Source organism: Chrysemys picta, chromosome 6 (genome assembly GCF_011386835.1).
Source record: "Chrysemys picta bellii isolate R12L10 chromosome 6, ASM1138683v2, whole genome shotgun sequence".
Lineage (NCBI taxonomy): Eukaryota > Metazoa > Chordata > Testudines > Emydidae > Chrysemys > Chrysemys picta.
This window is the reverse complement of record NC_088796.1, coordinates 70,637,069-70,664,247: the sequence shown is the minus strand read 5'-3', so window position 1 is coordinate 70,664,247 and position 27,179 is coordinate 70,637,069. Positions and strand designations below refer to the sequence as shown.

General features: G+C 42.0%; 1 protein-coding gene across 11 annotated transcripts in view; it reads left to right on the top strand.

Annotated features, from left to right (window-relative positions):
- MCC (MCC regulator of WNT signaling pathway) overlaps positions 1-27,179 on the top strand; it is a 327,625-nt gene that overhangs the window by 245,463 nt on the left and 54,983 nt on the right. For 7 of the 11 annotated variants that reach the window (XM_005281600.5, XM_042840458.2, XM_005281599.4 and 4 more), the window contains 5 exons: positions 1,348-1,511; positions 4,373-4,579; positions 25,184-25,330; positions 25,680-25,769; positions 26,358-26,506. In XM_005281600.5, coding sequence (XP_005281657.1) covers positions 1,348-1,511; positions 4,373-4,579; positions 25,184-25,330; positions 25,680-25,769; positions 26,358-26,506 — 757 coding nt within the window. The remainder of the gene's footprint in view (positions 1-1,347; positions 1,512-4,372; positions 4,580-25,183; positions 25,331-25,679; positions 25,770-26,357; positions 26,507-27,179) is intronic. The other 4 variants (XM_065550317.1, XM_065550316.1, XM_042840459.2 and 1 more) reach the window with 1 other exon arrangement.

Here is a 27,179-nt window from a genome sequence, read left to right as displayed (position 1 = left end):
TTTCATAATCAGCCTCTGTGATCCTTCATTTTAAATTCAGGTTTTCAAAGTGGACTAAGGAAGTTAGGTGCCCAACTCCCATTGAATTTCAGTGGGACTTGAATGCCTATCTCCCTTAGGCTCCTTTGAAAACACCAGCCATATGTTTTATATCTGATTGGAAGGTCTGACTGTAATGCGGTCCTAGGTGGAGCAGTGTTATTCCTGTGGTATTGCTCCACCTAGGACCTGAATGGATGTCACCCCTTTTAATATTTGTACCCCTGTGAAAGTAATGCATTGTCATGAAATCTATAAATCCATTGTGTGCTGTACAATACAATAACTGATTATTGCACGATGCCTTGGTTATTAATGGCCCATAAGTGAATACAACCAAGAGGCATCAAAACCCAAGAATGAGTTCAACCATATGATGCACATCAGGGACTACTGCTGATATTTATCACTGAATGTAAGTTGGAAGTGTTGCAATTAATTTGTAAAGTTAGTTCACAAGATAAGAGGGATCATTTGGTTGTCACAAAATTGGGGAGTGAGTGGATAACACCCCATAACCCAGTGCTGTCAGACTGCCGAGGGAAGGGTCCTCTGGCCCTTGCCTTGTGAGAATGATGATGATGTTTTCATCCTAAAGCATCTTGTGAATGTGATCACGATGTGGAGCCTCACAAGAACAAGGGTTGTTATTGGGGACCGATAAATATTTCCAGTCTTCTCTTCAGTTGCATGCATAGAAGAAACAGTTGTGAAAATGAAATTTTAGCTCTGTAAAATAATCTCTCTGGGGTTTTTGTGTAAGCTTGTGGATACTTGGCAGTAGTTTGAGCACAAATCCCAAAAGTCCTTCCTTTTAGAGGATATTGGATTATATCATCACTGAATGAACTGGGCAGAAGAGCATTTTGATTCCGAGGGAAAAGTTGTCTTGCTGAGCACAAAGATCAGGAGAAGCTGCAGTAATGAGAGAGAGTAACAAAAAACAAATCGGGACAGTGACATGGGAGTGTGCTAACACGTGATGTCTTTAAAATATGGAGAAGGTTTTTCAAACAAGAACGACCACTCCAAATAAGTGGATGAGGCGATTATTTGTGTGATTGTGAGTAATTTGAGAGTTTAGGCTGATGGCATTCAACCCTAGAGATTTGTAAGGAGAAATCAATAACTTGTGCAAATAGGCTGATGGTATTCAAGACTGGAGATTTGTGAAGAGCAGTGTCAGACTGTAGGAATATACCATTTTACAGAGTGGAGCCTGTCTTGCTGAAGGTAAGTATTGAATGGTAGTAGCTTTTTAGCTTGCGACACCCAGTGCATGTCTAACATGTTCTTTCTGTTTCATAGATAACTGCAGTGACTTGAACTCCGAACTGCAGAGAGTGCTGACAGGGCTGGAGAATGTAGTCTGTGGGAGGAAGAAGAGCAGTTGCAGTTTGTCTGTAGCAGAAGTGGACAGACACATTGAACAACTCACCACTGCCAGCGAACATTGTGATCTAGCTATTAAGGTGCAACAGCATTAACTAGTCACTAAATGCATTGTGTGCATACTGGGATACATGATAATACCTTGCATTTATAGCACCTATCATCTGAGAATCTCAGAGCACTTCACAAAGATTTACTGTGCCTCACAACGGCTTGTGAGGTAGGTACAGTAGTATAACTGTATTTGCATATGGGTGCACTAAGTCACAGAGAGATTATCTATAGATCTTGTATAGAGCTTTTCATCTATAGATCTCAAAGCACTTTACAAATATGGGTAAGCCTCATCCTTATTTTACAGATGCGCAAACTAAGGTACAGAGAGATTGCCTGACTAGCTTTGCAGTTATAAACATGTCATTTATTTAAAGTACCTTACACAGAATAGGCTGACTAATGGTCAAGGTATTTAGAAGAGTAAATAATAACTATCAGAGGAAGCAATGGCTTTTTAAAAATTACAAACTGAAGATGAAAGAGCTGTAAATATTTCTGCACATTAGCTCCTTACCACACTCCTATAAAGTAGGGAAAACAGGAAACTGCAGCAGAGAGTTTATGATGTGACGGATGCCACAGGAGCTATTGGAGTTCCTGGTATCCAGGTTTGTGCTCAGAACATTAGATCACGTGACTAATTACAGTGTGTGAGGCTAGATTCCAGATTTATCCTTGATGCATCAGCATGCATTATCAAACTGAACTGTAACACTGTATAATCGGGAATGAAGAAAAACCTCAATAATTCATTAGTTCCCCCAGAGAAATAGTTCCCTGTATGTAAGAACTGCCTTCTATTCTCTTCTTCATTGCAATAATGTAGTGTGCTAGTTAACAAACCAGAGCTGAAGCAGAGCATGCCACATCCAGAGAACTGCAGACAGTTTAGTTAGCAAATGGATGTTGGTCACATCAGCTTATGAGAGCATAAGCGCAGAATGATACTTGGATTCAGTTAACTTTGTACATGGTAGTTATCAACATGCCTGTCAGAGTAATGAGGTGAGTGGGTGCATTTAACGTATTATGTGGCTTTTCCAAAAGGAAACACTGGAAAAGGGGGCTGGTATCTTTTTACCTTTTCTGTGGCTCATTTTTGATCTTTCCCTTTCTTTACTTGCAGTGGTAGTTACTATGTTCTGTAAGATGCATTAAAACAGATTAGCAATGCTGACAAAGACTGAATACTAGGTGGAAGTTTTCACTGTATCTGAAATAGTTGTTAAGTAGATTTAATTATAAATACAAAACTTCATATTCCAAATATGAGATTTGATTCCTTGAGTAGCTTTCTGTATATTGTCTCCAAGAGAACATCCAGCAATATCCTGTTTTTCTTTTTGCCATCTCTAACAAATTTTATTTCTTCTTCTTCTTCTTCACATTTCAAGAATGCAGCTCATTCATGCAATGAGAAAGTTAAATGCTCCTTGAAGTAGTATGTGATCTTGAAATAACCTGTCTTGTTTTCTGAATCTGATTATTGGAGACCTGTAGATTCAGGTGGAGGGTTCATTCTTTATGAAGCATAGCAGCTTGTTTTGTATTGCATGGGTTTTACAAGGTATTGCTAATCAGAAAAAGAGGGTAGGAACCTCATGAGTAGTGTGTATTTGGTATTTACTCTTGAGCCGAACTGTATGAATTGTTACATTTACAACTGTAAACCAATTATAAACGTGATGGGGGAGAAATATGGTCCAATGTTTACAGGAGGAAATTGATAGTCAGGACATGCAGGTTCTGTTCCTACTTCTTCCATAGACTTGCTGCATAACCTTGGACAAGTCACTTAACCTCTTTGTGCACAGGCCTGTATAGGGGTTAGTGTGGCTCTGCACCACCTTGGGCGGAAGCTCTGGAAGGGATTGTGCATCAGAGAATCCCAGTTCTTCGCTGAGGTCCCAGGTACACAGAAGAAATGTATAGGCTGCACCATCCTAAGGCATAGTGTACCCCATCCCCTCCCACACACACACACGCACAGTGTGCCTGGCCAAGGCTACTTCCCTTTCCAATATCTCCTTGGGGGGTAACACATGTCCCTGGGGACCCATGGAAAGAACCATCCTTGTGCTCCCCCAAATGTGGGACTGCACGTGTCCCTGTCATGCTAGTATGTGAGGATTCCTTGCACCTTCCCCAGCCCTACGCACCCATTCAAGAGCCAGGCACAATCTGGCATTGTAAGTACATCTACACTTCAGCTGGGAGGTGCTTCCCCACACAGGTAGACAGACAAGCACTAGCTCTGCTTGAGCGAACGTGCTAAAAATAGCAGTGTAGCACAGATGGCAAGTCAGGCTAGGTGCCTGAGTACAAACCTGTCTGGACCCACTAGGTATGTATTCAGGTGGCTTGCATGAGTTGCCACCTGTGCTACCCCCTCTACGCTGGCTCAAACTCTCATGTCTGTCTACCTGTGTTGGGACACACATTCCCAGCAGCAGTGCAAATATACCCTGTGTGTCTCAGTTAAGTCATCTGCAAAAGAGGCACAACACTTACTCATGGTGAGGCATAGTGAATGTGTTATACTTTGAGGCCATCTGAGGAAAGGTGCTGTATAAATGCCAACTGCGTGCTGTTGTTTGTGTATATCTCAGTGAGGTGAACTTTTATTTATAAAGCACCCATCGTCTGCCCAGGTACTCATGGTTCTGAAGAGTAGAAAGGTTACAAATTATAATAATGAAAACAGCCTTCATTAAACTTCAAACAAAAGGAGTACATTGTGTGTGCGCGTGTGCGTTGCTTGTATGCATGTATGTAATTGTATAGCTCCCCTTACATCCTTATGTGGTGGCAGTGTAGTAGTATTGGCCCTTTTTAATATTCTCCTCCTGCTCCTTTCTGTCTTATTGTGACTGTGTTTTTGCAGACAGTAGAGGAGATTGAGGGTGTGCTGGGACGGGATCTTTATCCAAACCTGTCTGAAGAGAGATCTCGGTGGGAAAAGGAGCTGGCTGGCCTGAGGGAAGAAAATGAGAGCCTCACTGCTATGCTGTGCAGCAAAGAGGAGGAGCTGAACAGAACCAAGGCTACCATGAACGCTATCCGGGAAGAAAGGGACAGATTGCGCAGAAGGGTAAGACTACCAGCTCTCTACAGAGTACATAGAAGAGCCTTTCAAGTAACAGGGATCTTTTCAGTTCATTCCAGGCCACATAGGTTTGTAACTGGGGAAAGTTGATACCCTGCTCCTTCTTTCTTGCACCATTTTTTTGGAAGTGAAGCAATACAGGTTGTAAAGATCTAGGAGTGAATGGAAAGAAATTGCAAGGAGCTTCTATATGATGAGCAGTCAAGATATACAAAGCCTCATATCAGAAAACATGTGTTAACTGTAAGGCTGGTATTCATGGGCAAGAAAGTATGTGTAAGTTGTTTATAGATAAAGCAGATGTTCATTTAGTGGATTTTCCAGTGAACAACAAATAGATCTTTGTCTTTGATGAGAATTCATGATTAAGAGAAAGTAAAAGAGCGGACACCTGTCACTGGGAAATAATGCTCTGTGAATTGAACTTTGAGTAGTCCCAGCCCTGCCCTCTATCCCTGTCTCCGTCTTCCAGCTGTTTGTGATGTCAGACAAAACTGTTGTTCTTTATGGAGACACTGAATTAATACAAGAGGAAATTAAGTTACAGAAAAGATGAAAGTTTAAAGAATCCATGGTCAGTCTCTGGTATTCTTTTAAATTATTTACTGCCTCTCCTTAATAGACAAGTTAAGAAATTTTGCAGTGTTCCATGAAACATCTGCATGTGAAATAATAATTTCGTTTTTGAAGAATACGTGTATGATTTTTCTTCCAAGCCTTGTGTTGTATGTGGGTAAAAATTTAGAGACCTTTGTATTCTTTGTAAATTGTTGAAAATGTTGTTTTTTTACCTAGTGGCAGCGGAGCAACCTCTTCCTTGAATGCTACATATTTAAGAGATCAGTACTCTTCAGCATGGTATTAGACTATATCGTTTGCCATTTCCAGTCTTTGGATATCCAGCCATAGATCATCTCACTCAACAAAGCTTCCTATCCATCATAACATAATGAGTTTATTTGCTGCTAAGGCCAATTACACCTATAATCTGCTGTGGTGCTTACTAGATCTTTGTCTGATGCTCTGTTTAAAATTTCATGTGTGTATGTATACATGCATGTGTGTATGCCTAAATTTCTGTTTGAGCTAGCGCTGTCGATTAATCACAGTTAACTCACAAAAATCAATTGCGATTTAAAAAATTTATTGTGATTAATCGTAGTTTTAATGGCACTGTTAAACAATAGAATACCAACTGAAATTTATTAAATATTTTGGATGTTTTTCTACATTTTCAAATATATTGATTTCAATCACAACACAGAATATAAAGTGTAAGTACTCACTTTATATTATGTTTATTACAAATGTTTGCGCTGTAAAAATGATAAAAGAAATAGTTGTTTTCAATTCACCTCATACAAGTACCGTAGTGCAATCTCTTTATCGTGAAAGTGCAACTTACAAATGTAGATTTTTTTTTTGTTACATAACTGCACTCAAAAACAAAACCGTGTAAAACTTTAGAGCCTACGAGTCTGCTCAGTCCGACTTCATGCGCAGCCAATTGCTAAGAGAAACAAGTTTGTTTACATTTACATTTACTGGAGATAATGCTGCTCGCTTCTTATTTACAGTATTACCTGAAAGTGAAAACAGGTGTTCACATGACACTTTTGTAGCCGGTATTGCAAGGTATTGTGCCAGATATGCTAAATGTTCGTATGCCCCTTCATACTTTGGCCATGCTTCCATGCTGATTCCACTCCTTTAAAAAAAAAAATGTGTTAATTAAATTTGTAACAGAACTCCTTCGGAGAGAATTGTATGTCTCCTGCTCTGTGTTTTACCTGCATTCTGCCATATATTTCATGTTATAGCAATCTTGGATGATCACCCAGCATGTTCTTCATTTTAAGAATGCTTTCACTGCAGATTTGGCAAAATGCAAAGAAAGTATCAATGTGAGATTTCTAAAGATAGCTACAGCACTTGACCCAAGGTTTAAGAATCTGAAGTGCCTTCCAAAATCTGAGAGGGACGAGATGTGGCGCATGCTTTCAGAAGTCTGAAAAGAGCAACACTCTGATGCGGAAACTACAGAACCCGAACCACCAAAAAAGAAAATCAATCTTCTGCTGGTGACATCTGACTCAGATGATGAAAGTGAACATGCGTCAGTCCACACTGCTTTGGATCCTTATCAAGCAGAACCCATCATCAGCATGGACGCATGTCCTCTGAAATGGTGATTGAAGCATGAAGGGACATATGAATCTTTAGAGTGATTGGCTGAACAAGAAGTAGGACTGAGTGGACTTGTAGGCTCTCAAGTTTTACATTGTTTTATTTTTGAATGCAGTTATTTTTTGTACATAACTCTACGTTTGTAAGTTCAACTTTCATGATAAAGAGATTGCACTACAGTAGTTGTATTAGGTGAATTGAAAAATTCTATTTTATTTTTACAGTGCAAATATTTATAATAAAAAATAAATATAAAGTGAGCACTGTACACTTTGTATTCTGTGTTGTAATTGAAATTAATATATTTGAAAATGTGGAAAACATCCAAAAATATTTATATAAATGGTATTCTATTATTTTTTAACAGCGCAATTAATCACGATTAATTTTTTTAATCGCTTGACAGCCCTCGTTTGAGCATTTGTTTTCTCTTGCAAAATGTTTGTCTCTCATGTAATCAGATACCATGCAGTGTAAATAGTTCTCAGCCCTGAGGTGTTCACACTGAGTACTTGACACAGTATTTTCACTTTAACTAGGACCATTGCCACATCTTGAGCTACAGACCAAGTTCAAAGAGATGTTTGCTGGTTTCTCAGTATAAGAAGATATTATTTGTTTTCTGTTTTCCTTCAGCTGTGCAAATCTACCACAGCTATGGACAACATGAGGGTGGTGGTGTATAAAACTTATTTGGAGGATGTTCTTAGTCAGGATGTATGTTTGCTATGTCAGCCTTTGGGAGGTTTTGGAAAGTACAGTCCTCCTGGCCATATGCAATAACTAAACCCAGATCTACATTTTCTGGTAATAAAACTTAGGAACTATAAGAGGTTGAGGTGTTTAAAGAAGAGACACTAGAACAAACTGATAAATTAAAGGGCAGTGAAGACTAGATGGTAAGCATCCAAATGTGCTAAGGAATTTAAGAATGGATTGGCTGAGCAGCTCACAATAGGCAACTTCTAATTAAAATCACACCAGAGGACTGGAGGATAGCAAATGTTGCATCTCTTTTTTTAAAGGTCTGGGGAATTACAGATCAATAAGGCTATGCCTACACTAGAGACCTTACAGCAGCACAGCTGTACCAATGCAGCTGCGCCATTGTAAGGTTTCTCGTGTAGCCACTCTGTGCTAACGGAAGAGTGCTCTTCCATCAACTTAATTAAACCAGGGGCAGTAACTATGTCAGGGGCACACCCCCTAAGCGACAAGTTTTGCCGACATACATGGTAGTGTAGACATGGCCTAAGTCTTACTTGCTTACCTAATAAATTAATGCAAATGGTCATTTAAAAATAGAATGAATAGAACTTACATTATTCTAATATAATAGGGTCTAACCAGCATAGTTCTACAAAGGAAAATTATACCTCAAAAATCTATTAAAATTCTTTAACATGTCAGCACAATAATGGATTAAAAAAAACAGCTGACATAATTTATTTGAAATTTCAAAAAGATTTCTAGAAGTGCCTTACAAAACATTATTAAGGAATCTCAGAAGTCATGGAGTGAAAGGATCAGAAAATAGATAAGTGACAGAAAACAAAAAATAGGACTAAATGATCAATTTTCATCACGGCAAAAATGCCATGAAAGTGCCGTGTGAACCAGGACCATATATATTGTGTTTAATATACATCCTAATTATCTGCAAAAGCAGGAGCAGTGAGATGGCAAAACTGGCAGATAATATGTAATTATTTAGGTCAGTCAGCACTGAAAAAGTCTTCCAACTGGCTGAGGAGAAACATTTGGGAAGGGGAGAGAGATTTGGGATGGGCAAGAGGAAAGGGAGTAGGGACTGAGAAGTGGGGGAGAACTAGTTGAGGTCCAGAACACAGAAATTTTAGGGGAAGAGAGAGAGAGGCAGGCAGGTAAGAGGAAAAAATGAGAAAATAAAAAAGCAAGCAAGCAAGCAAAAACATAGAAAATTCAGAGGCCAAACCCAAAAGGAAGTCAGAATTTTCAGAGTGGAGGAGAAGGACCTGGCATGGCACCGGTGGGAACAAGATAAAAATATTTATTTAATTAATTTAGAAAATAAGGTCAATTATATTTTTACAGTGTGAATTTAGTGCTTGTGAAAGGACAAGTACATCAAAGGCCAGCCCGCACCTCAACCCTTGCCTGAAAGGATCGCATCTAGGATGTGTGTGTGCAAGAGAAAATTTCCCACTGTTGCTGGCAATGGTTCAGTTCCAAAAGGGTTAGCAACACTGGTAGCTGTCATAAACATACGGCTAAGGATAGCATAAAACCCCTCCTTTATCTGTAAAGGGTTAAGAAGCTCAAATAACCTGGTTGGCACCTGACCAAAAGGACCAATAAGGGGAGAAGATACTTTCAAATCTGTGGGGGGAAGGTTTTTTGTTTGGTGGTCTCTTTGTGTTCTCTCCGGGACAGCGAGGAACCAGGCAGGGAAAATACATCTCCTAAAGCCGTACCTGAACTAAGTATCTAAGATTACAAATTGTAAGTAATAGGAAGGAAATGCATTAGATTATCTTTTGCTTTAGCTTGTGAATTTTCTCACAACTAAAAATAATCTACCTTTTTCATTAATTCTGGTTTATTAAATATGTTTGTTAAAATATGTTTTTGAATACCACACTTAATATGCAGAACAATTAGTTTAATTCCCCTTGGAGGGGTCTATTTATTATACGTGACCGTGTCAGGAACACTATGTAATTGTTGCACTAGAAAGCATGTTTGCATTTATAATGTAACCTATGTCCATAGCTGCCGCACAATAAGTGTTTTCTTTGACCTGTTAAATATTTTATATATGCAACCCTGAACCCAGAGTCACTTCAGATTATTTCCCCAAGGAAGTGGGGGCAGGAGACCCTGCCAAAACTTAGTTTTTGTTCTGCATAAATTAAATTGGATAGAGAAAATAACTGAAGCTGATCAGATCAATAGGTCTGTTACTTTAGCCCAATGTCTGTAATCAAACAAAGTGCTCTCAATAGGTTTTCGGAGGCTTGTTAGAGTTTTAATTAAATTAGGTATTTAATGCATTCAGTTAACAGATTGTGCCACTTTGCAGAGCAGTAGTTAAGCAATGACATGCATACAGATTTTTGTTTCTCACAGGTCATTAGTAAATGAGGCAATTACTTATTTCTGTAGGATGCCCATAATGTAGTTGCTAATTTCACAATGCAGAGGTCTACCCTATCTCTGAGTGATATAGCCATCCTAAAGTAAACTGTTTAAAGTCTAGAGGCAGCTATTGCCAGTAGAAAGTGTTTTTTACACACACACACACACACACACACACACTCTCTCTCTCTCTCTCTCTCTCTCTCTCTCTGAATAACTTTATACCCATCCCTCCCTGAGCTCATTGGTTGTATCCATAGCCAATGAGCACAACAGACTAGGCAACCAGGTTCCACCCCCAAGAACAAAGAGGCTCGATCTCTGGCAGAAAAATTTATTCAACTGCTAGTCTCCAATTGAGAGTGGCCAATCACCAGGCCCTACTTGGCTATTATGTTTATAACATTTGGCAGTTTATAGCCAAGTTTGTGGACTCGCTGCCAGAGGAGCCCAGGAGGGAGTTCCTGGCTATTCTTCATGAGGGCAAGACAGTGATGAGGGCTGCTTCCAAGCAGCCTTGGACGCAGCAGACTTTGCAGCCAGGACCATGGCTTCAGCCATATCCATGAGGAAACCATCTTGGCTGCAATAATCTGGGTTGTTGGTGAAGGACCAGTCGATCCAGGACCTCCCCTTTGATGGCCTGGCGCTGTTTACAGAGAAAACAGACCACAGATTACATGGCCTGAAAGACTCTAGGGCTACTTTGCGCTCCCTGGGCCTTTACATGCTGGCGCCCAGAAGAAAGTGGTTCAAACCACAGAAGACCCACAGATTTAGTAGTCAATCCTAATCAGAGTCCTCCCACAAGAAGGGCAAGGGCTATAAATGTCGACAGGGCCAACCGCCAGCCTCCTCGGCTCACTCGAGCTGTACCGGCCACCAGCCGGGTAACAAACAGGCATTTTGAGGGTGCACTCAAGGGCGACCTCCCAGCCTGTGTCCTAAATCCAACACCCCTTTTTATTTTCCAACCATTTATTGCTCTACCGCCCTGCTTGGGCTTCTATAACATGAGACCAGTGGGTGCTCAGTACTGTTGCAGGGGGTATACCCTCCAATTCAAACAACACGGTCTCCATGTTCTATGTCAACGGACAGGGGGAGCTCGATCATCAGCCCTTTGTCAGGACTTCTGTATCCAGCATCCTATCCACCTGGAAGCCTTGCATTCCCCGGCGTCCAGAATGCGCTGGCAGATTGCCTCAGCAGGTCCTTCTTCTCTCACCACAAGTGGTCCCTCCACTTGGAGGTCGCCAGGATGCTCTTCCAGAAGTGGGGAGCTCTCTGAGTGGACCTATTCACCACCAACCAGAACAGAAAATATCACTGGTTCTGCTCTCTGCAAGGTCTCGACAGCAGCTTGCTATCCGATGCCTTCCTCCTGTCGTGGTCAGGCGACCTGATGTATGCCTTGCTGCCAGCCCCACTGATCGGCAAGGTCCTCTTGAAGATCAAAAGGGATAAGGCTCTAGTCATTATGATCGCTTTGGCTTGGCTGCGCCAGCATTGGTTCGGCACACTCATGGACTTAGCAGTGGCAGCTCCAGGGACACTCCCAGCCACCCAGACCTGCCCTCTTAGGATCATGGACGATTCCTGCACCTGCACCTCGCCTCTCTCCACCACACGGTGTGGTTGCTGCATGGTTAAATCCCGAGGCACAAGCCTGCTCTACTCAAGTATGGCAGATCTTCCTGGAAAGCAGAAAGCCCTCTACCAGGGCGATGTACCTGCTAAAATGGAAGGGCTTCTCCTTCCTGCTGGACGTTGGAGCGGAATATCTCTCTGATCCATTCATCTCTACAATCCATCCTAGATTGCCTGCTTCACTTAAAGCATTAGGGCCTTGTTTATTCATCAATCAAGGTACACTTATCAGCCATATCAGCGTCCAGGGTAGATCAGTATTCTCCTATGAGATGACGATTAGGTTCCTGAAGGGCTTTGAGAGGCTTTTCCTGGCAGTTCAGGACCCAACTCCCCCGTGGGATCTCTACCTAGTCCTCGCCAGACTCACTGGCCCTCCCTTCGAGCTTCTGGCTTCCTGCTCCCTTTCACACCTGTCATGGAAGGTCGCATTCCTTGTAGCTATTAGCACAGTGAAGCGAGTCTCCGAGAATAAAGCCCTCGCATCGGAGCCCCCGTGCACTGTGTTCTACAAGGACGAGGTCCAACTGCATCCCCATCCGACCTTCCGGCCAGAGGTTGTGTTGCAAATCCATGTCAACCAGGATATCTTCATCCCAGTGCTCTGTCCAAAGCCCCATGTGTCCAACAAGGAGAGGCGTCTGCACAACGCAGATCTACTCAGCTCTTCATTGCAGTAGCTGACAGGATGAAGGGCCTCCCGATGTCTTCTCAGAGGATTTCATCCTGTAGCACCACCTGCATCCATACTTGCCACGAGATAGCACAGGCTGTGCCTTCACTGATAGTGAAGGAAAGTGAAGAAGGAAAGATGGTTATTCACCTTTTGAGAGTTCTTCGGTTGTTCTTCGAGATGTGTTGCTCATGTCCATTCCATGACCCATCCTTCCCCCCTCTGTTGGAGTTCCAGCAAGAAAGGGGATGGGGGAGCTGGCGGCACCCCTTCATACACATGCCATTCCAGAGGGCACCAGAGCCAATCCCCTATAGATACCACTGAGGGAAAAACTTCTGGCACTGGTGCATGTGGTGAGCACACACACCTACAATGGAATGGGCATGAGCTACACATCTTGAAGAACAACAGTTATGAAAGGTGAATAACTGTCTTTTATGCAGTGCAGCATTGTACAGTTAAAGGGTACTCCAACTTTGCCATGAGCCTGCAGGATACATACAATTTACATTTTGCATAAAATGGAGCATTCTGCTGCTGGTCTTATCTTCATTATCTTCCTTCTGTTCGGGAGAGACAGGCCCCAACACTCGTCTGCAAGGATCAGTGTGAAGCATTGCATGCTGGGACTTATAATCTTGTATCAAAGATTACAAGAACTGCAGAATGCTTGGTAGAAAGCTGTAGGTTACGTAGTGCACTTTGGCCTCCCTTGGTTTACAGTCAGTATGTAAGGTTTTGTATGTATATTTTCTGAAACATTTGAGAGAATATTTTGGCACCTTCATTAAATGACACAGAAGGTTCTTTTCTGTTTTTCATTGTGTGAATTCCTGAACCATACATCCAGTTCATGCTCAGACTAGTGCTCCTTCCCCATCCCATTGAAAATGACTGCTCGGGTGTGGCTGAAAAGTCAAAGACCCAGAGACGGGAAAAGGCACTGGCCACTCAAGACGCATTTAATTATCAGAAGACTGAGTCATACACTAGTGTTGCATTCTTCCATCCTGCATTCCAAAAGTGGTGACTAAGGGGGGATATGATAGAGGTCTATAAAATCATGAGTGGGATAGAGAAAGTAAATAAGGAAGTGTTATTTACTCTTTCTCATAATACAAGAATAAGGGGCCACCAAATGAAATTAATAGGTAGCAGGTTTAAAACAAACACAACGCATTGTCAACCTCTGGAACTCCTTGTCAGAGGGTGTTGTGAAGGCCAATACTATAGCGGGGTTCAAAAGGGAGCTAGATAGATTCATGGAAGATAGGTCCATCAATGGCTATTAGCCAGGGTGGGCAGGAATGGTGTCCCTAGCCTCTGTTTGCCAGAAGCTGGGATTGGGTGACAGGGCATGGCTCACTTGATGATAACCTGTCTGTTCATTCCCTTTGGGGCACCTGCCATTGGCCACTGCCACAGAACAGGAGACTGGGCTTGATGGACCTTTGGTCTGACCCAGTGTGGCCGTTCTTATGTTCTTATCCTACCCACGTACAAGGCTTGCATTCTGCGTGAATAAATCAGAAGGCGGGGAAATGGTATGCAATATTTTGTTGCATATTTTGCAATATTTTGTTATGCTTAGTCCTGCTTATAGTAGAAAAATAATAATTGGAAAGTATTAAAATTGTAAAAGAGACTCCCATTTCTTAGGGAATTATTGAATGATTAAATAATCAGGTCACTGGTCAAGGAGGAGGGAGAAATGGTGTTGCAGCTGACACCCTTTTTATTTAAAGTTGGATTAGGAACTAATGCACTAATTATCTCTTAATCAAAATAATAGAAAAGTGACACCAATTGAGAGTTCTTGGTCATACTTTATATTGAGGGCAAATTTATAAATAGTTTATAAAGGTTTAAACGATGTTTGACTATATGGATAGTCAATCGTTATAGAACTCAACAAGTCAATATGTTGCTTATAACCACTAGAACAGGGGTAGGCATGTGAGCTGATTTTCAGTGGCACTTACACTGCCTGGGTCCTGGCCACCAGTCCCGGGGGCTCTGCATTTTAATTTAATTTTAAATGAAGCTTCTTAAACATTTTAAAAACCTCATTTACTTTACATACAACAATAGTTTAGTTATATATTATAGACTTATAGAAAGAGACCTTTTAAAAACATTAAAATGTATTATTGGCACGCGAAACCTTAAATTAGAGTGAATAAATGAAGACTCGGCACACCACTTCTGAAAGGTTGCCGACCCCTGCACTAGAACATATTCTACTGATGTGCTTGTAATTATAACACATACAACTCATGTCTCCAACATACTTATATACATCTATTAATCATTTATGAATGCTTTATAAATGCAATCTTAATATAAAGTATGGCAGGGTTTTCTGTCTCCCACCCTGTTTTCATTTTTTTTTTCCATTCAGTGGTTCGTAATTGTGTTTTTTCCCCTTCTAGTCCCATCCTCTGCATTCTAAGGAAAAAATGTTAGAGATACAATTGTTGCTTTCATTTTTACTTGTGTTACTAAGCATTATTTAATATTAATAAACCTAATTAGAAATTACTTACTACTCCAATTAGAATAGTAATGACAGTATTTACTAGCAGGGAACACATATACATACATACATACATACATACATATATAAAATAAGTTTCTCTGTAAATGAATTTAGTATTCCTAATACATACACTAATCTTGAGTCTCACAATTGGGTTGCCCTGTCTACTAGATATCATGGATTCAGTTAACGTTTTGTTAGTGTGAAAACTTCCCCCATAATTTGTGCTGTGTGCACAGTCCTTCTCCAGTTTACTGCCTCCATCAGTGAATGTTCTGACAGTGTTCCTCGCTCAAATCACTGCTTTACTAAAGCTATCTTATGCCTGGCTTCTCCTTGAAGAACAATGTACAAGACTCTTAAAGCAAACAAAGAACCAAAAACAGATCTCCTCCACAGACAACAGTGCAGCCTCTCATAAGCCACCCTCCCCACCGAGAAGACACTCAATAGACTTCTAAGAAAGAATGCAACCTCATGCTGTCTGAGAGCATACTCACTACACCTCAGAGGTCAGAGGCCTTTCCTAAGCTGTTACTTGCTATCTAAGAGGATGCTTAGTGGGGGCCCAGCTGCTGCTGGTATTGTATACCTAAGTTAGTAACATGAAGGAAGCTCTAAATGGAGAAATCCCAGAGGTCATGAACCAGCTTTTGAACAGGAAGACTGTTTCTGCATTACTGAGCCCTTGCCTCTGCCAGGAGGAAGATGTATTCCTGCATGACAGTGGAGTCAATCATGTTAGACTTGTTGCTTGCAGCATTAGATTTTAGACAACACAGGCAAGTACTGCTTCATCTAACTCAGCCCTTAGAAGTTGCTTGAACATACAAGACAGTTGGCTCAGCTATTAGATACTTTCCTTCAGGATGACAGAAGATACACCAGGATACAATGTATTTCAGCAATACTGACATTCGGCTATGTGGTATAACAACTCCCATCATATGTCATACCTTTCAGGGGTGCTGGAACAATTTGTATAGTGGGGGTGCTGAGAGCCACTGAACCAAACTGTGCACCCTGTCTGTAATGGAATCCACTTCAAGCCAGGGGGTGCTGCAGCACCCCCCGTATCCCTAGTTCCAGCACCTATGGTAATTTTTATATGGCCACTCTTGCATCACACAGGGCTATCGTCAATATATTATCCTAGGCAAAAGGAGCTCATGGCGTGGTTAATGGGTATCTTTTCATTCCCATAGTGAGGTTCCACTTGTACACCGTATCTCTTCTCCTGATTACCAGAAGAGCTGGGGAAATAAATGGGATAATAATAAATTATCCAAGTACAAATGAACTGGCCTCACCACTCCTGAATTGCAAACCACTGGAAGTGTGAGCCTTTGATTTCCCAATTCACAGTTCTTTTACCTTGGAACCCAGTATTACTCCAAAACCTGACCACATGGAATTTGACTGCACTTTGTGATTATTCATCCATTGACACTCAAATCACTCAGAGATACTAGGGAAGAAATGATGGTTCGGTTAGCCCATGAGTCTGGGAAATAATTTCAGAATTGGGATACCAGCTGCTCTGCTTATTTAATCAGAAGTATTTGACTTTCTGTGAGACCTCTTCCACAAGGCTTCACATTAAGGTCATGAGCCACATGAACTCTTGTAATCTCTCTGGAAGCCAAGAGAATCTAGCCATTTATCCTTCTTTTACCTAGTTTCTGAGATCAGTAACAAAATGGAATTACATTTATTTCTTTGAGCTCTCAGGCAACTTTCCTTTGCGCTCATAGCAGACAGGTGACTATTTCTTTTTCCTATGTTCCCTGTTAGGTGCGTAAATTATCTGAGAGACCAATGTACCAACAACCCTTTCTGAAAGCTTTTGTTTCCCAGAGAAATCTAATTTTTATCGTAGGCTCTTAATTTATATATCGTAGGTACTCTCACCATATCTTTGTCCTAGACCTAATCATTTTAGAAGTCTTCAAGCTACACAAGTCAAAACTGTGCAGACTCTTAAGTTCGGTTCCTGTAGTACAGAAAACTTGAGTTAGACTGTTAGATTTGGTCCTTCTCACAGTTACAAAGGTGTAAATCAGGATTATCTACGTGGAAGTCAGTGGCGTTACACTGGTGTGCGTAGAGTTGTCTGTAAACTTGGTCACACCTGGCCACCCAAAAATATGCTTTTCATAGAATCATAGAATATCAGGGTTGGAAGGGACCTCAAGAGGTCATCTAGTCCAACCCCCTGCTCAAAGCAGAACCAATTCCCAACTAAATCATCCCAGCCAGGGCTTTGTCAAGCCGGGCCTTAAAAACCTCCAAGGAAGGAGACTCCACCACCTCCCTAGGTAACGCATTCCAGTGTTTCACCACCATCCTAGTGAAATAGTTTTTCCTAATATCCAACCTGGACCTCCCCCACTGCAACTTGAGACCATTGCTCCTTGTTCTGTCACCTGCCACCACTGAGAACAGCCGAGCTCCATCCTCTTTGGAACCCCCCCTTCAGGTAGTTGAAGGCTGCTATCAAATCCCCCCTCATTCTTCTCTTCTGGAGACTAAACAATCCCGGTTCCCTCAGCCTCTCCTCATAAGTCATGTGCTCCGGACCCCTAATCATTTTTGTTGCCCTCCGTTGGACTCTTTTTCCAATTTTTCCACATCCTTCTTGTAGTGTGGGGCCCAAAACTGGACACAGTATTCCAGATGAGGCCTCACCAATGTCGAATAAAGGGGAACGATCACGTTCCTCGATCTGCTGGCAATGCCCCTACTTATACAGCCCAAAATGCCGCTAGCCTTCTTGGCAACAAGAGCACACTGTTGACTCATATCCAGCTTCTCGTCCACTGTGACCCCTAGGTCCTTTTCTGCAGAACTGCTACCTAGCCATTCGGTCCCTAGTCTGTAGCAGTGCATGGGATTCTTCCATCCTAAGTGCAGAACTCTGTACTTGTCCTTGTTGAACCTCATCAGGTTTTTTTTGGCCCAATCCTCTAATTTGTCTAGGTCCCTCTGTATCCGATCCCTACCCTCTAGTTTATCTACCACGCCTCCTAGTTTAGTGTCATCTGCAAACTTGCTGAGAGTGCAGTCCACACCATCCTCCAGATCATTAAGAAAGATATTAAACAAAACCGTCCCCAGGACTGACCCTTGGGGCACTCCGCTTGAAACCGGCTGCCAACTAGACATGGAAGGCAATTAGGTTAGTCAGGCACGACTTCCCCTTCATGAATCCATGCTGACTGTTCCTGATCACTTTCCTCTCCTCTAAATGTTTCATAATTGATTCCTTGAGGACCTGCTCCATGATTTTTCCAGGGACTGAGGTGAGGCTGACTGACCTGTAGTTCCCTGGATCCTCCTCCTTCCCTTTTTTAAAGATGGGCACTACATTAGCCTTCTTCCAGTCATCTGGGACCTCCCCCGATCGCCATGAGTTTTCAAAAATAATGGCTAATGGCTCTGCAATCTCAACCGCCAGCTCCTTTAGCACCCTCGGATGCAGCGCATCCGGCCCCATGGACTTGTGCACGTCCAGTTTTTCTAAATAGTCCTGAACCACTTCTTTCTCCACAGAGGGCTGGTCACCTTCTCCCCATACTGTACTGCCCAGTGCAGCAATCTGGGAGCTGACCTTGTTCATGAAGACAGAGGCAAAAGAATCATTGAGTACATTAGATTTTTCCACATCCTTGGTCACTAGGTTGCCTCCCTCATTCAGTAAGGGGCCCACACTTTCCTTGATTTTCTTCTTGTTGCTAACATACCTGAAGAAACCCTTCTTGTTACTCTTAACATCTCTTGTTAACTGCAACTCCAAGTGTGATTTGGCCTTCCTGATTTCACTCTGCATGCCTGAGCAATATTTTTATACTCCTCCCTGGTCATTTGTCCAATCTTCCACTTCTTGTAAGCTTCTTTGTTGCGTTTAAGATCAGCAAGGATTTCACTGTTTAGCCAAGCTGGTCGCCTGCCATATTTACTATTCTTTCTACACATCGGGATGGTTTGTTCCTGCAACCGCAATAAGGATTCTTTAAAATACAGCCAGCTCTCCTGGACCCCTTTGCCCTTCATGTTATTCTCCCAGGGGATCCTGCCCATCTGTTCCCTGAGGGAGTCAAAGTCTGCTTTTCTGAAGTCCAGGGTCCGTATTCTGCTGCTCTCCTTTCTTCCTTGTATCAGGATCCTGAACTCGACCATCTCATGGTCACTGCCTCCCAGGTTCCCATCCACTTTTGCTTCCCCTACTAATTCTTCCCTGTTTGTGAGCAGCAGGTCAAGAAAAACTCTGCCCCTAGTTGGTTCCTCCAGCACTTGCACCAGGAAATTGTCCCCTACACTTTCCAAAAACTTCCTGGATTGTCTGTGCACTGTGTATTGCTCTCCTAGCAGATATCAGGGTGATTAAATTCTCCCATGAGAACCAGGGCCTGCGATCTAGCAACTTCTGCTAGTTGCCAGAAGAAAGCCTCGTCCACCTCATCCCCCTGATCTGGTGGTCTATAGCAGACTCCAACCACGACATCACCCTTGTTGCTCACACTTCTCAACTTTATCCAGAGACTCTCAGGTTTTTCTGCAGTTTCATACCGGAGCTCTGAGCAGTCATACTCCTCTCTTACGTACAACGCAACTCCCCCACCTTTTCTGCCCTGCCTGTCCTTCCTGAACAGTTTATATCCATCCATGACAGTACTCCAGTCATGTGAGTTATCCCACCAAGTCTCTGTTATTCCAATCGCATCATAGTTCCCTGACTGTGCCAGGACTTCCAGTTCTCCCTGCTTGTTTCCCAGGCTTCTTGCATTTGTGTATAGGCACTTAAGATAACTCATCGATCGTCCCTCTTTCTCAGCATGAGACAGGAGTCCTCCCCCTTGCGCTCTCCTGCTTGTGCTTCCTCCCAGGATCCCATTTCCCCATTTACCTCAGGGCTTTGGTCTCCTTCCCCCGGTGAACCTAGTTTAAAGCCCTCCTCACTAGGTTAGCCAGCCTGCTGGCGAAGATGCTCTTCCCTCTCTTCGTTAGGTGGAGCCCGTCTCTGCCTAGCACTCCTCCTTCTTGGAACACCATCCCATGGTCGAAGAATCCAAAGCCTTCTCTCCGACACCACCTGCGTAGCCATTCGTTGACTTCCACGATTCGACGGTCTCTACCCCGGCCTTTTCCTTGCACAGGGAGGATGGACGAGAACACCACTTGCGCCTCAAACTCCTTTATCCTTCTTCCCAGAACCACGTAGTCTGCAGTGATCCGCTCAAGGTCATTCTTGGCAGTATCATTGGTGCCCACGTGGAGAAGCAGGAAGGGGTAGCGATCTGAGGGCTTGATGAGTCTCGGCAGTCTCTCTGTCACATCATGAATCCTAGCTCCTGGCAAGCAGCAGACCTCTCGGTTTTCCCGGTCGGGGCAGCACATAGATGACTCAGTCCCCCTGAGGAGGGAGTCCCCGACCACCACCACCCTCCTCCTCCTCTTGGGAGTGGTGGTCGTGGAACCCCCATCCCTAGGACAGTGCATCTTTTGCCTTCCAATCGGTGGAGTCTCCTTCTGCTCCCTTCCCTCAGATGGGTCATCTAGTCCACTCTCCGCATTAGTACCTGTAGAGTGAACATGGAAACGATTGCTCACCTGTATCTCCACTGCTGGTGCATGGACACTCCTCTTTCTCCTTCTGGAGGTCACATGCTGCCAAACCTCTTCACAATCCTTCTGTCCCTGCTGCGCCTGCTCTGAATCTTCAGAACATTGTGGCCGTAGAAGCATCTCCTGACGTCTGTCCAGGAAATCTTCATTTTCCCTTATGCAACGCAGAGTCGACACTCGTTTCTCCAGCCCTCGAACCTTCTCTTCCAATATGGAGACCAGCTTGCACTTTGTACAGACAAAGTCGCTTCTGTCCTGTGGAAGAAAGACAAACATGGCACAACTTGTGCAGGTTACAACAGCTGATCGCTCACCTTCCATATCACCGTCCTCTTAAGAACTTCCTCAACTGCTGCAGGAACTACTCAGAGAAGCCTGCAGATGAAAGCCTCAGTGCGCTCTCCCCAAGACAACTCCCAGGCAAACTCCCGCTGTTAGCCTCTGCTGTTCGCCGCTCAGCTGGTTCGCTGCTGACTGCCCTTATATACCAGTCAGGCCCACTCAAGGCCCACCTGGAACAAAGCACTCCCAATTCACACTTTTCAAACAAACAAGCAAGCAATCAAGCACACGGTCAAACTGACCAACTGTCCCAGCAGCAGACACTCAGATACTCACCAACACAGCCCCCCTAATGCAGCACTTAGCACACCTCCTCTCGGACAGCTCCCAGGCAAACTCCCACTGTTAGCCTCTGCTGTTCGCCGCCTTTAATTGAATCTAAGATATAGAGGTATTAATTAAGTATGCTGGTCATCAGATTTATACACATGTACAAATAAAATTCCACCAAGCATCACATTCACTCTGAGCCCTCTATTGGAGAGAGAAGATCTTGCAAGAAATCTGCAGGACAGCTACTAGAACATCCCCATTTTCATTCCTAAACCAGGCTCACTTTTTGTGTGCAAGTGGGGTTCTGCAAGTGTAAGTTCTGTTATTTGCACAATGAGTGAAAGTGCTGAAAGTGTACGTATAGGTGGTTGTCTGCATATATTTGAGTGTTCATGAAAAGAGAGAACACTTTGGAGATTTGAAAGTCTTAGTGGATTTCGGAGCCTCAGTGGATGCTGTGTGTGTTGCTCAATAGATGCTGCTTAACTATCCTGATCTTAAATCTTTCACCTCCCTCCACACCTCACCTCAGTGTTCTGCTTCTCTCCCCTCCCGCTCTTAACTTCATGCTTTCTTTCATATTGCTCTCAAAACTTGCCATGGCATTCCTCTTCCATCTCACCAAACATCCTCAATTTCTTTCTTTAAATCCTTCCTCAGAACTCATATTCTTTCACCTTGCTTTCCACCACTGACCTCCAATACTGTACTATTTACACCATCCCCTGGTGCTATCTCAGTATCAGTCTAGAAAATATCAGAACTTGTAAGATGTAGTCTCAACATAAAATCGCTCACATTATTTATTTTAACCCTCTTTCCTAGCTCTTCTTTTGTCATCTTCATTTTCCATTTAGGTAAGGCACAAAAATTTCATGGAAAGTTCTGGTGTTATATAAACAATATTTTTCTCCTGACATTGTAAGCTCTTTGGGACAGGGACAGTATCTCTAGGCGTATCTTGTACACGACTGAACACTCAGAAGTTAATCGACACTATATAATGAAAACAAGTAACAGTGCTTATTTGCCCCAGTATTGAGACTCCAGATTGGTGGATGTAGAGATGTAAGAGGCTAGGACAATTTTAACCTTGTCTGTAAATTAGTCTTCTCATAATTCATACATCCACCAATCCAGAGAAACCACCTCCTATAACATTTTTCTCTCTCGATCCCTCTTCTCTGGTCTTCCTTTATTTTTTCTCTAGAATTACCATTACCTGTAGCTTGGAAAGTTACTTTCTGAGGAGATGGTGCATTCAGCTCTATCAAGAAGGTTTTGGTGACCAGAAATAGTTAGCTGAGCTGCCTCTGGGCTCTCCAGTGGGTGGGGCAACCCAGTAATGAGATTTTGGATTGGTGAATGTATGCATTATGAGATCACCTATTTCCAGGTAAGACAAATTTGTTCTATTTAGCTGCTCAACATTACTATTGAGTACTCAACATTACTATAAATTCACTGCAAAATGGACACATTCTTATTTTCATTTACAAATTGTAATGATTCAGCCTGTAATCTACTCAGCTAACACTCTGGATTTGTATGTAAAAAAGAGACCACACAGTTCAGGGTTGTTAGTGCGCTCTCTTTTTTCACCTTTTGTTTCTGAAACAGAATATTGAAGCAGTTAATAGTGTACATTGATGGTTAGGCTGTGCTCTGAGTTTTTGACCATGTGCTTTCCTAAGTAAAGCTGTTTTCCTGGCTGTGGTCTAAACTTGGTTAATTTTTCTTTCTATTACAAATATTGTTTTACAAATCCTTTACAGCAGTTCACTCTGTAATTGTGATAGATCCTTAGATAGATCCTGTAATTGTGATAGATAATAAAGTATAGACCAAAGGAAACGACTCTGTCAGTGTTTGATTGCATTGTGACGAGCTCTATGGAACATTGTCCATGTAAGGTGGCTTTAAAAATGTATGTATGAGACTGTGTACACAGCATCATGGGAACAGTAGTGACCACTGTGGTTAAGATTTCAGACACTTTTCACTTTAACCCTCTGTTTTTAGTTGCCTATAACTTTGCAAAACTTTCAGTTTTGGAACCGAAATCTTCCAAGTTTGGTCTCTGGCCAAAGGTGATTTTTTTTTAAGTTTGAACGAAAACGGTACAGAATATTTTGAATACAAGGAGAAGGGGAGGAAATACTTTTCTCATAGATACAGTTTTTTAAAAACATTTCGCACAGCTTTGCAGCCTAAATGGGGAATGAAAGTCAGAGTTTGGCATGGAGATAGCTTTGTTAAGAGAAATGCTCTTGTGTATGTTAGTAAAATTTGATGTGGATTTGACTGAGGTCTTGTCTACACTGGTGGTTTGTTTTGTTTTGTTTTTTTGCATCAGTGTAGCTGCTCTAGTATAAATAGTGACATGCGTGAGCATGACCTCAGTGCAATTCACCAGTTTCTATACCAGTGCAGCACTCCTACCCTAGAGGGTTGCAGTAATGCTGTTATATCGGTGTCAAATGTGTATGTAAACCCAGCCTGAGTTACCAATTGAAAATTGTTTGCCATGGGTGGGTGTTTTACATGTATGTGCCCAGCTAATTAAAATGTATTGAAGAGGTGCATGTGCTGGCCCAAGGGCTCTACAGACATGTTTGACTCCGTTTCTCTGGACCTTGCAAGATATAAAGGGGTTGAGCTATTGGATGCACTTTGTGTAAGGTTCTTAGCGTCCCATTCTGGGTGAGCCTCCAAGTTATTCCCACAGTTAGCCTTTTTAACCAGAGTTCTTATTACTGCTACCTTCATCGTTCCCTCTCTTCTTTTCCCTTGTATTGTTTGTTACACTCAATTATTTTGTCTTAAATGAGATTGAAAGCTCTTTGGGGCAGGGCCCTTGTCTTCCTATGTGTCTGTACAGTGGACATAATGAGGCCACCACTCTTGACAACAGTGCTAAAAATTAATAACAATAACAATGTACCTTAAGAGCTCTGGAGCTGGGAATGCCCAAAACCTTAATGCAACAGCCTTAAGTTTGACTGAGGGCTTATGCTTGAAATATTAACCTATGTTTGGTGCTAATATATATTTATGTATAAAATCGTACTTGTACAATGGTATAGAAATTATAGTCTGAATTTTACAAGTGGCTGTGAGATAGGTCATACACAATTCAAACGTTACTGCGTTTTTTAGAATTTTTGGCAAAATATCAGTTGTACATTGGCTGTTCATTGTTTTAACAGAATCCACACATAAGTTAAATATGTAAGTAAAAATAAACTATTTGTCATTCAGGGAATTTTCCCCTTTGAACTGGGGAGGGTGTTTTTTTTCCCTTTTCCTTTGATGCCAGGATGCTAGTTCTGCAGAAAAATGAGCTCTGTTAATTTCCCCTATGGTATAATTGCTGTGTTCAAGCCGACCATTTATTCTTTGTTTGTTAAGTATTATTCTGAGGTAAACCCTATAATCTCTTACCCAGCAATACCATTTGGCTTCTTCAAGCCGTTTTTTTCTTAGCCCTAAAATTATTTTGAGGTCAATTCTGTATTTCTTTGGCATATAATGAGGACAGTTCAGTTCTTTACAAAATGTGTAGTTATTTAGAGCTTCAGCAAACGATTGGTTGGGTGCTCTTTCTAGAAGTTCCCATTCTTGACATTACTCACTCCGTGGTGCTCTATTTAATTGTAGTTTTCAAAGTATTAATAAATTATTTACATTTCAATTACTTTGGCCTTTTAATGCAATGAAGTCATCCTGGGATATTTATGCATGAGAACTATTTCATCAGTTTTAGAGCCTCTCTCTCCAGCCATTGAAGACTCTAGCAGTAGGATCTCTGTCTACTTACCATGTTCTTTACACTTGCTAATCTTAGTCCAAAACATTATTTTAACTTCATTCCAAAGAAGGAGATTCTTATACATGTAATATTGTTGCATTCAAGGGATTATATAAAACAAGCTGGAACGAAGAATTATTCTGTGTCAGCAGATTTGTGTATTTCCACACTGAACTAGTTAGAAGGGGCTGGCAGTGGGGGAGAGTTCTGAATCAATGCCCACCCCTCCACAGTGAAAGCCTTACAATAATCAGAATTTCCCTGGTCTTGTCAGTCAGTAATCATCAGTTGGATGCCAGCATAGGGGGAAAGAGCTAGCTAATTATCTAAACAATAAAAGTAAAAAATTAATGTTACATTTGATTTTAGGTTCGGGAACTGCAAACACGTTTACAGAGCATCCAGGCAACAGGCCCATCCAGTCCAGGTCGTCTCACTTCTGCAAACCGACCCGTGAACCCCAGTACTGGAGAACTGAGCACGAGCAGTAGCAGCAATGACATTCCCATTGCCAAGGTGAGCTGTTGTGTGCTGCAGTGATGCCTTTTATTATCTGGAAGAAGCAGACTTCATTGTGCACAGCTGCTGTGCAGGCATGCGATTAACTGGGAAGTATCATCTAGAATCCCAGGGGTGTTTTCAAGGGCCCTAAGCGGGCCCATGAACTCAAGCTGCAGGAAGAGATAAAGTGCTAATAATTTTAAGTCTCTCTTAGTCACAACACAGATGCCAGCTTTCATTTATCAACTTAACGTGGGATTTCCAAGCACGGTGAATGTGTGAATGATGATGCATTTTGCATAGTTGTGGAGAACATGGGGCGTGGGATGCCTGTCTGTAACTTGTGTAGCTTTGTGGCTTTTAGATTGCTGAACGAGTGAAGCTCTCAAAGACAAGGTCAGAGTCTTCATCGTCTGACCGACCTGTCCTAGGATCAGAAATCAGCAGCATAGGGGTGAGTGCTAATAATAAATCAAAATAATAAACTGCGCACACAGCTCATCCTAACATGAGTATTGCAGGAAAGAGCCAGGGGTGACTGTTATGTTGTTAAAAACAAAAACAGTATCTTACTATTTCAAAACTAATTTTATGGAAAATATTTAACAGGAGAGAGAGAATAAATGAATACGCTTGTGTAATCCCCAGTTTTACATTAATGTGTAGTCCATGCAGTTGCCATAAATTGGTGGCCAAGGACCTAATCCTTGAAACCCTTGCTCATCTGAGTAATCATATTGACTTCAAGGGGACAATAAATATGAGTGAGGATTACTCACATAAATAAGGGTTATGCAGTTGCACCCCAAGTTAGACATCTCTAGAAGAGTAGTATATCAAATTCTGCTCTGATAACACCAATGTAAATCCAGCAGAACACCATTGCTACTCCTGATTTACACTTGTGTAACTGAGAGCAGTATTTGGCCCTTTTGCTCAGCTTTCTTGAAAGTATAGATGTTTTCCAGAGAACCTGAGAATCTACAGTATTTTTAAAAACTAGCCATCCACTCGCAGCAGGTTTCTTATTCACCCTGTGCAGGTATCTAGCAGTGTGGCTGAGCACTTGGCCCATTCTCTCCAAGACTGCTCCAACATCCAGGAAATCTTTCAGACGCTCTATTCACATGGATCTGCTATCTCTGAAAGCAAAATCCGAGAGTTTGAAGTGGAAACAGAGAGGTTAAATAGGTAAGATGGAAGGTTAGATGCACTTGTAGTATTTTGCCTAGTATTTGTTTTGTTAAATTGATTTTATTTTCATTATTGCCTGTCACATATCTTATATGTTCATGCTTGACTCCCAGTTCGTCTCTGGCAGCTCCAAATAAATGTGAAACTTGGATAATAAAGAGGTGATCTTAACATACATTAACAGTTTTTTCTACCAATATGATAATTTGAACATATACGCTAAGGCCTGTAATGGATTTGAATCTCTCTCTGTCCTGTGTAGTAAATAAAACATTTATTTCTCGTGTCTTTTCATGTCCAGAATTCTAAACTGTGGTGTGTTCCCCATATCCCTGAAGCATGGAGCAGACCAGTAGATATGGCATTTTTTTCTAAAACATACAAACGTTATTACTTAGGACTTGCATGACTACTATACCATTCTAGAAACAGGGTATTTTGTTTTCTGCTGGGGTACCTGAATAATAGTGTTCAGAATCAAATTGTCTCAGTGAGTGTGCTCATTTTAGGTGAGGTGGAGAATGGATGTATTGGTTGATCACAGGATTAGTTGTCAGTGTGATGCGACCATGAAAAAGACTAATGCAGTCCTGTGATGCATCAGGCCAGGTATTTCCAGTAGAGATGGGGGAAGTGTTAGTACCATTATACAAAGCACTGGTGAGACCTT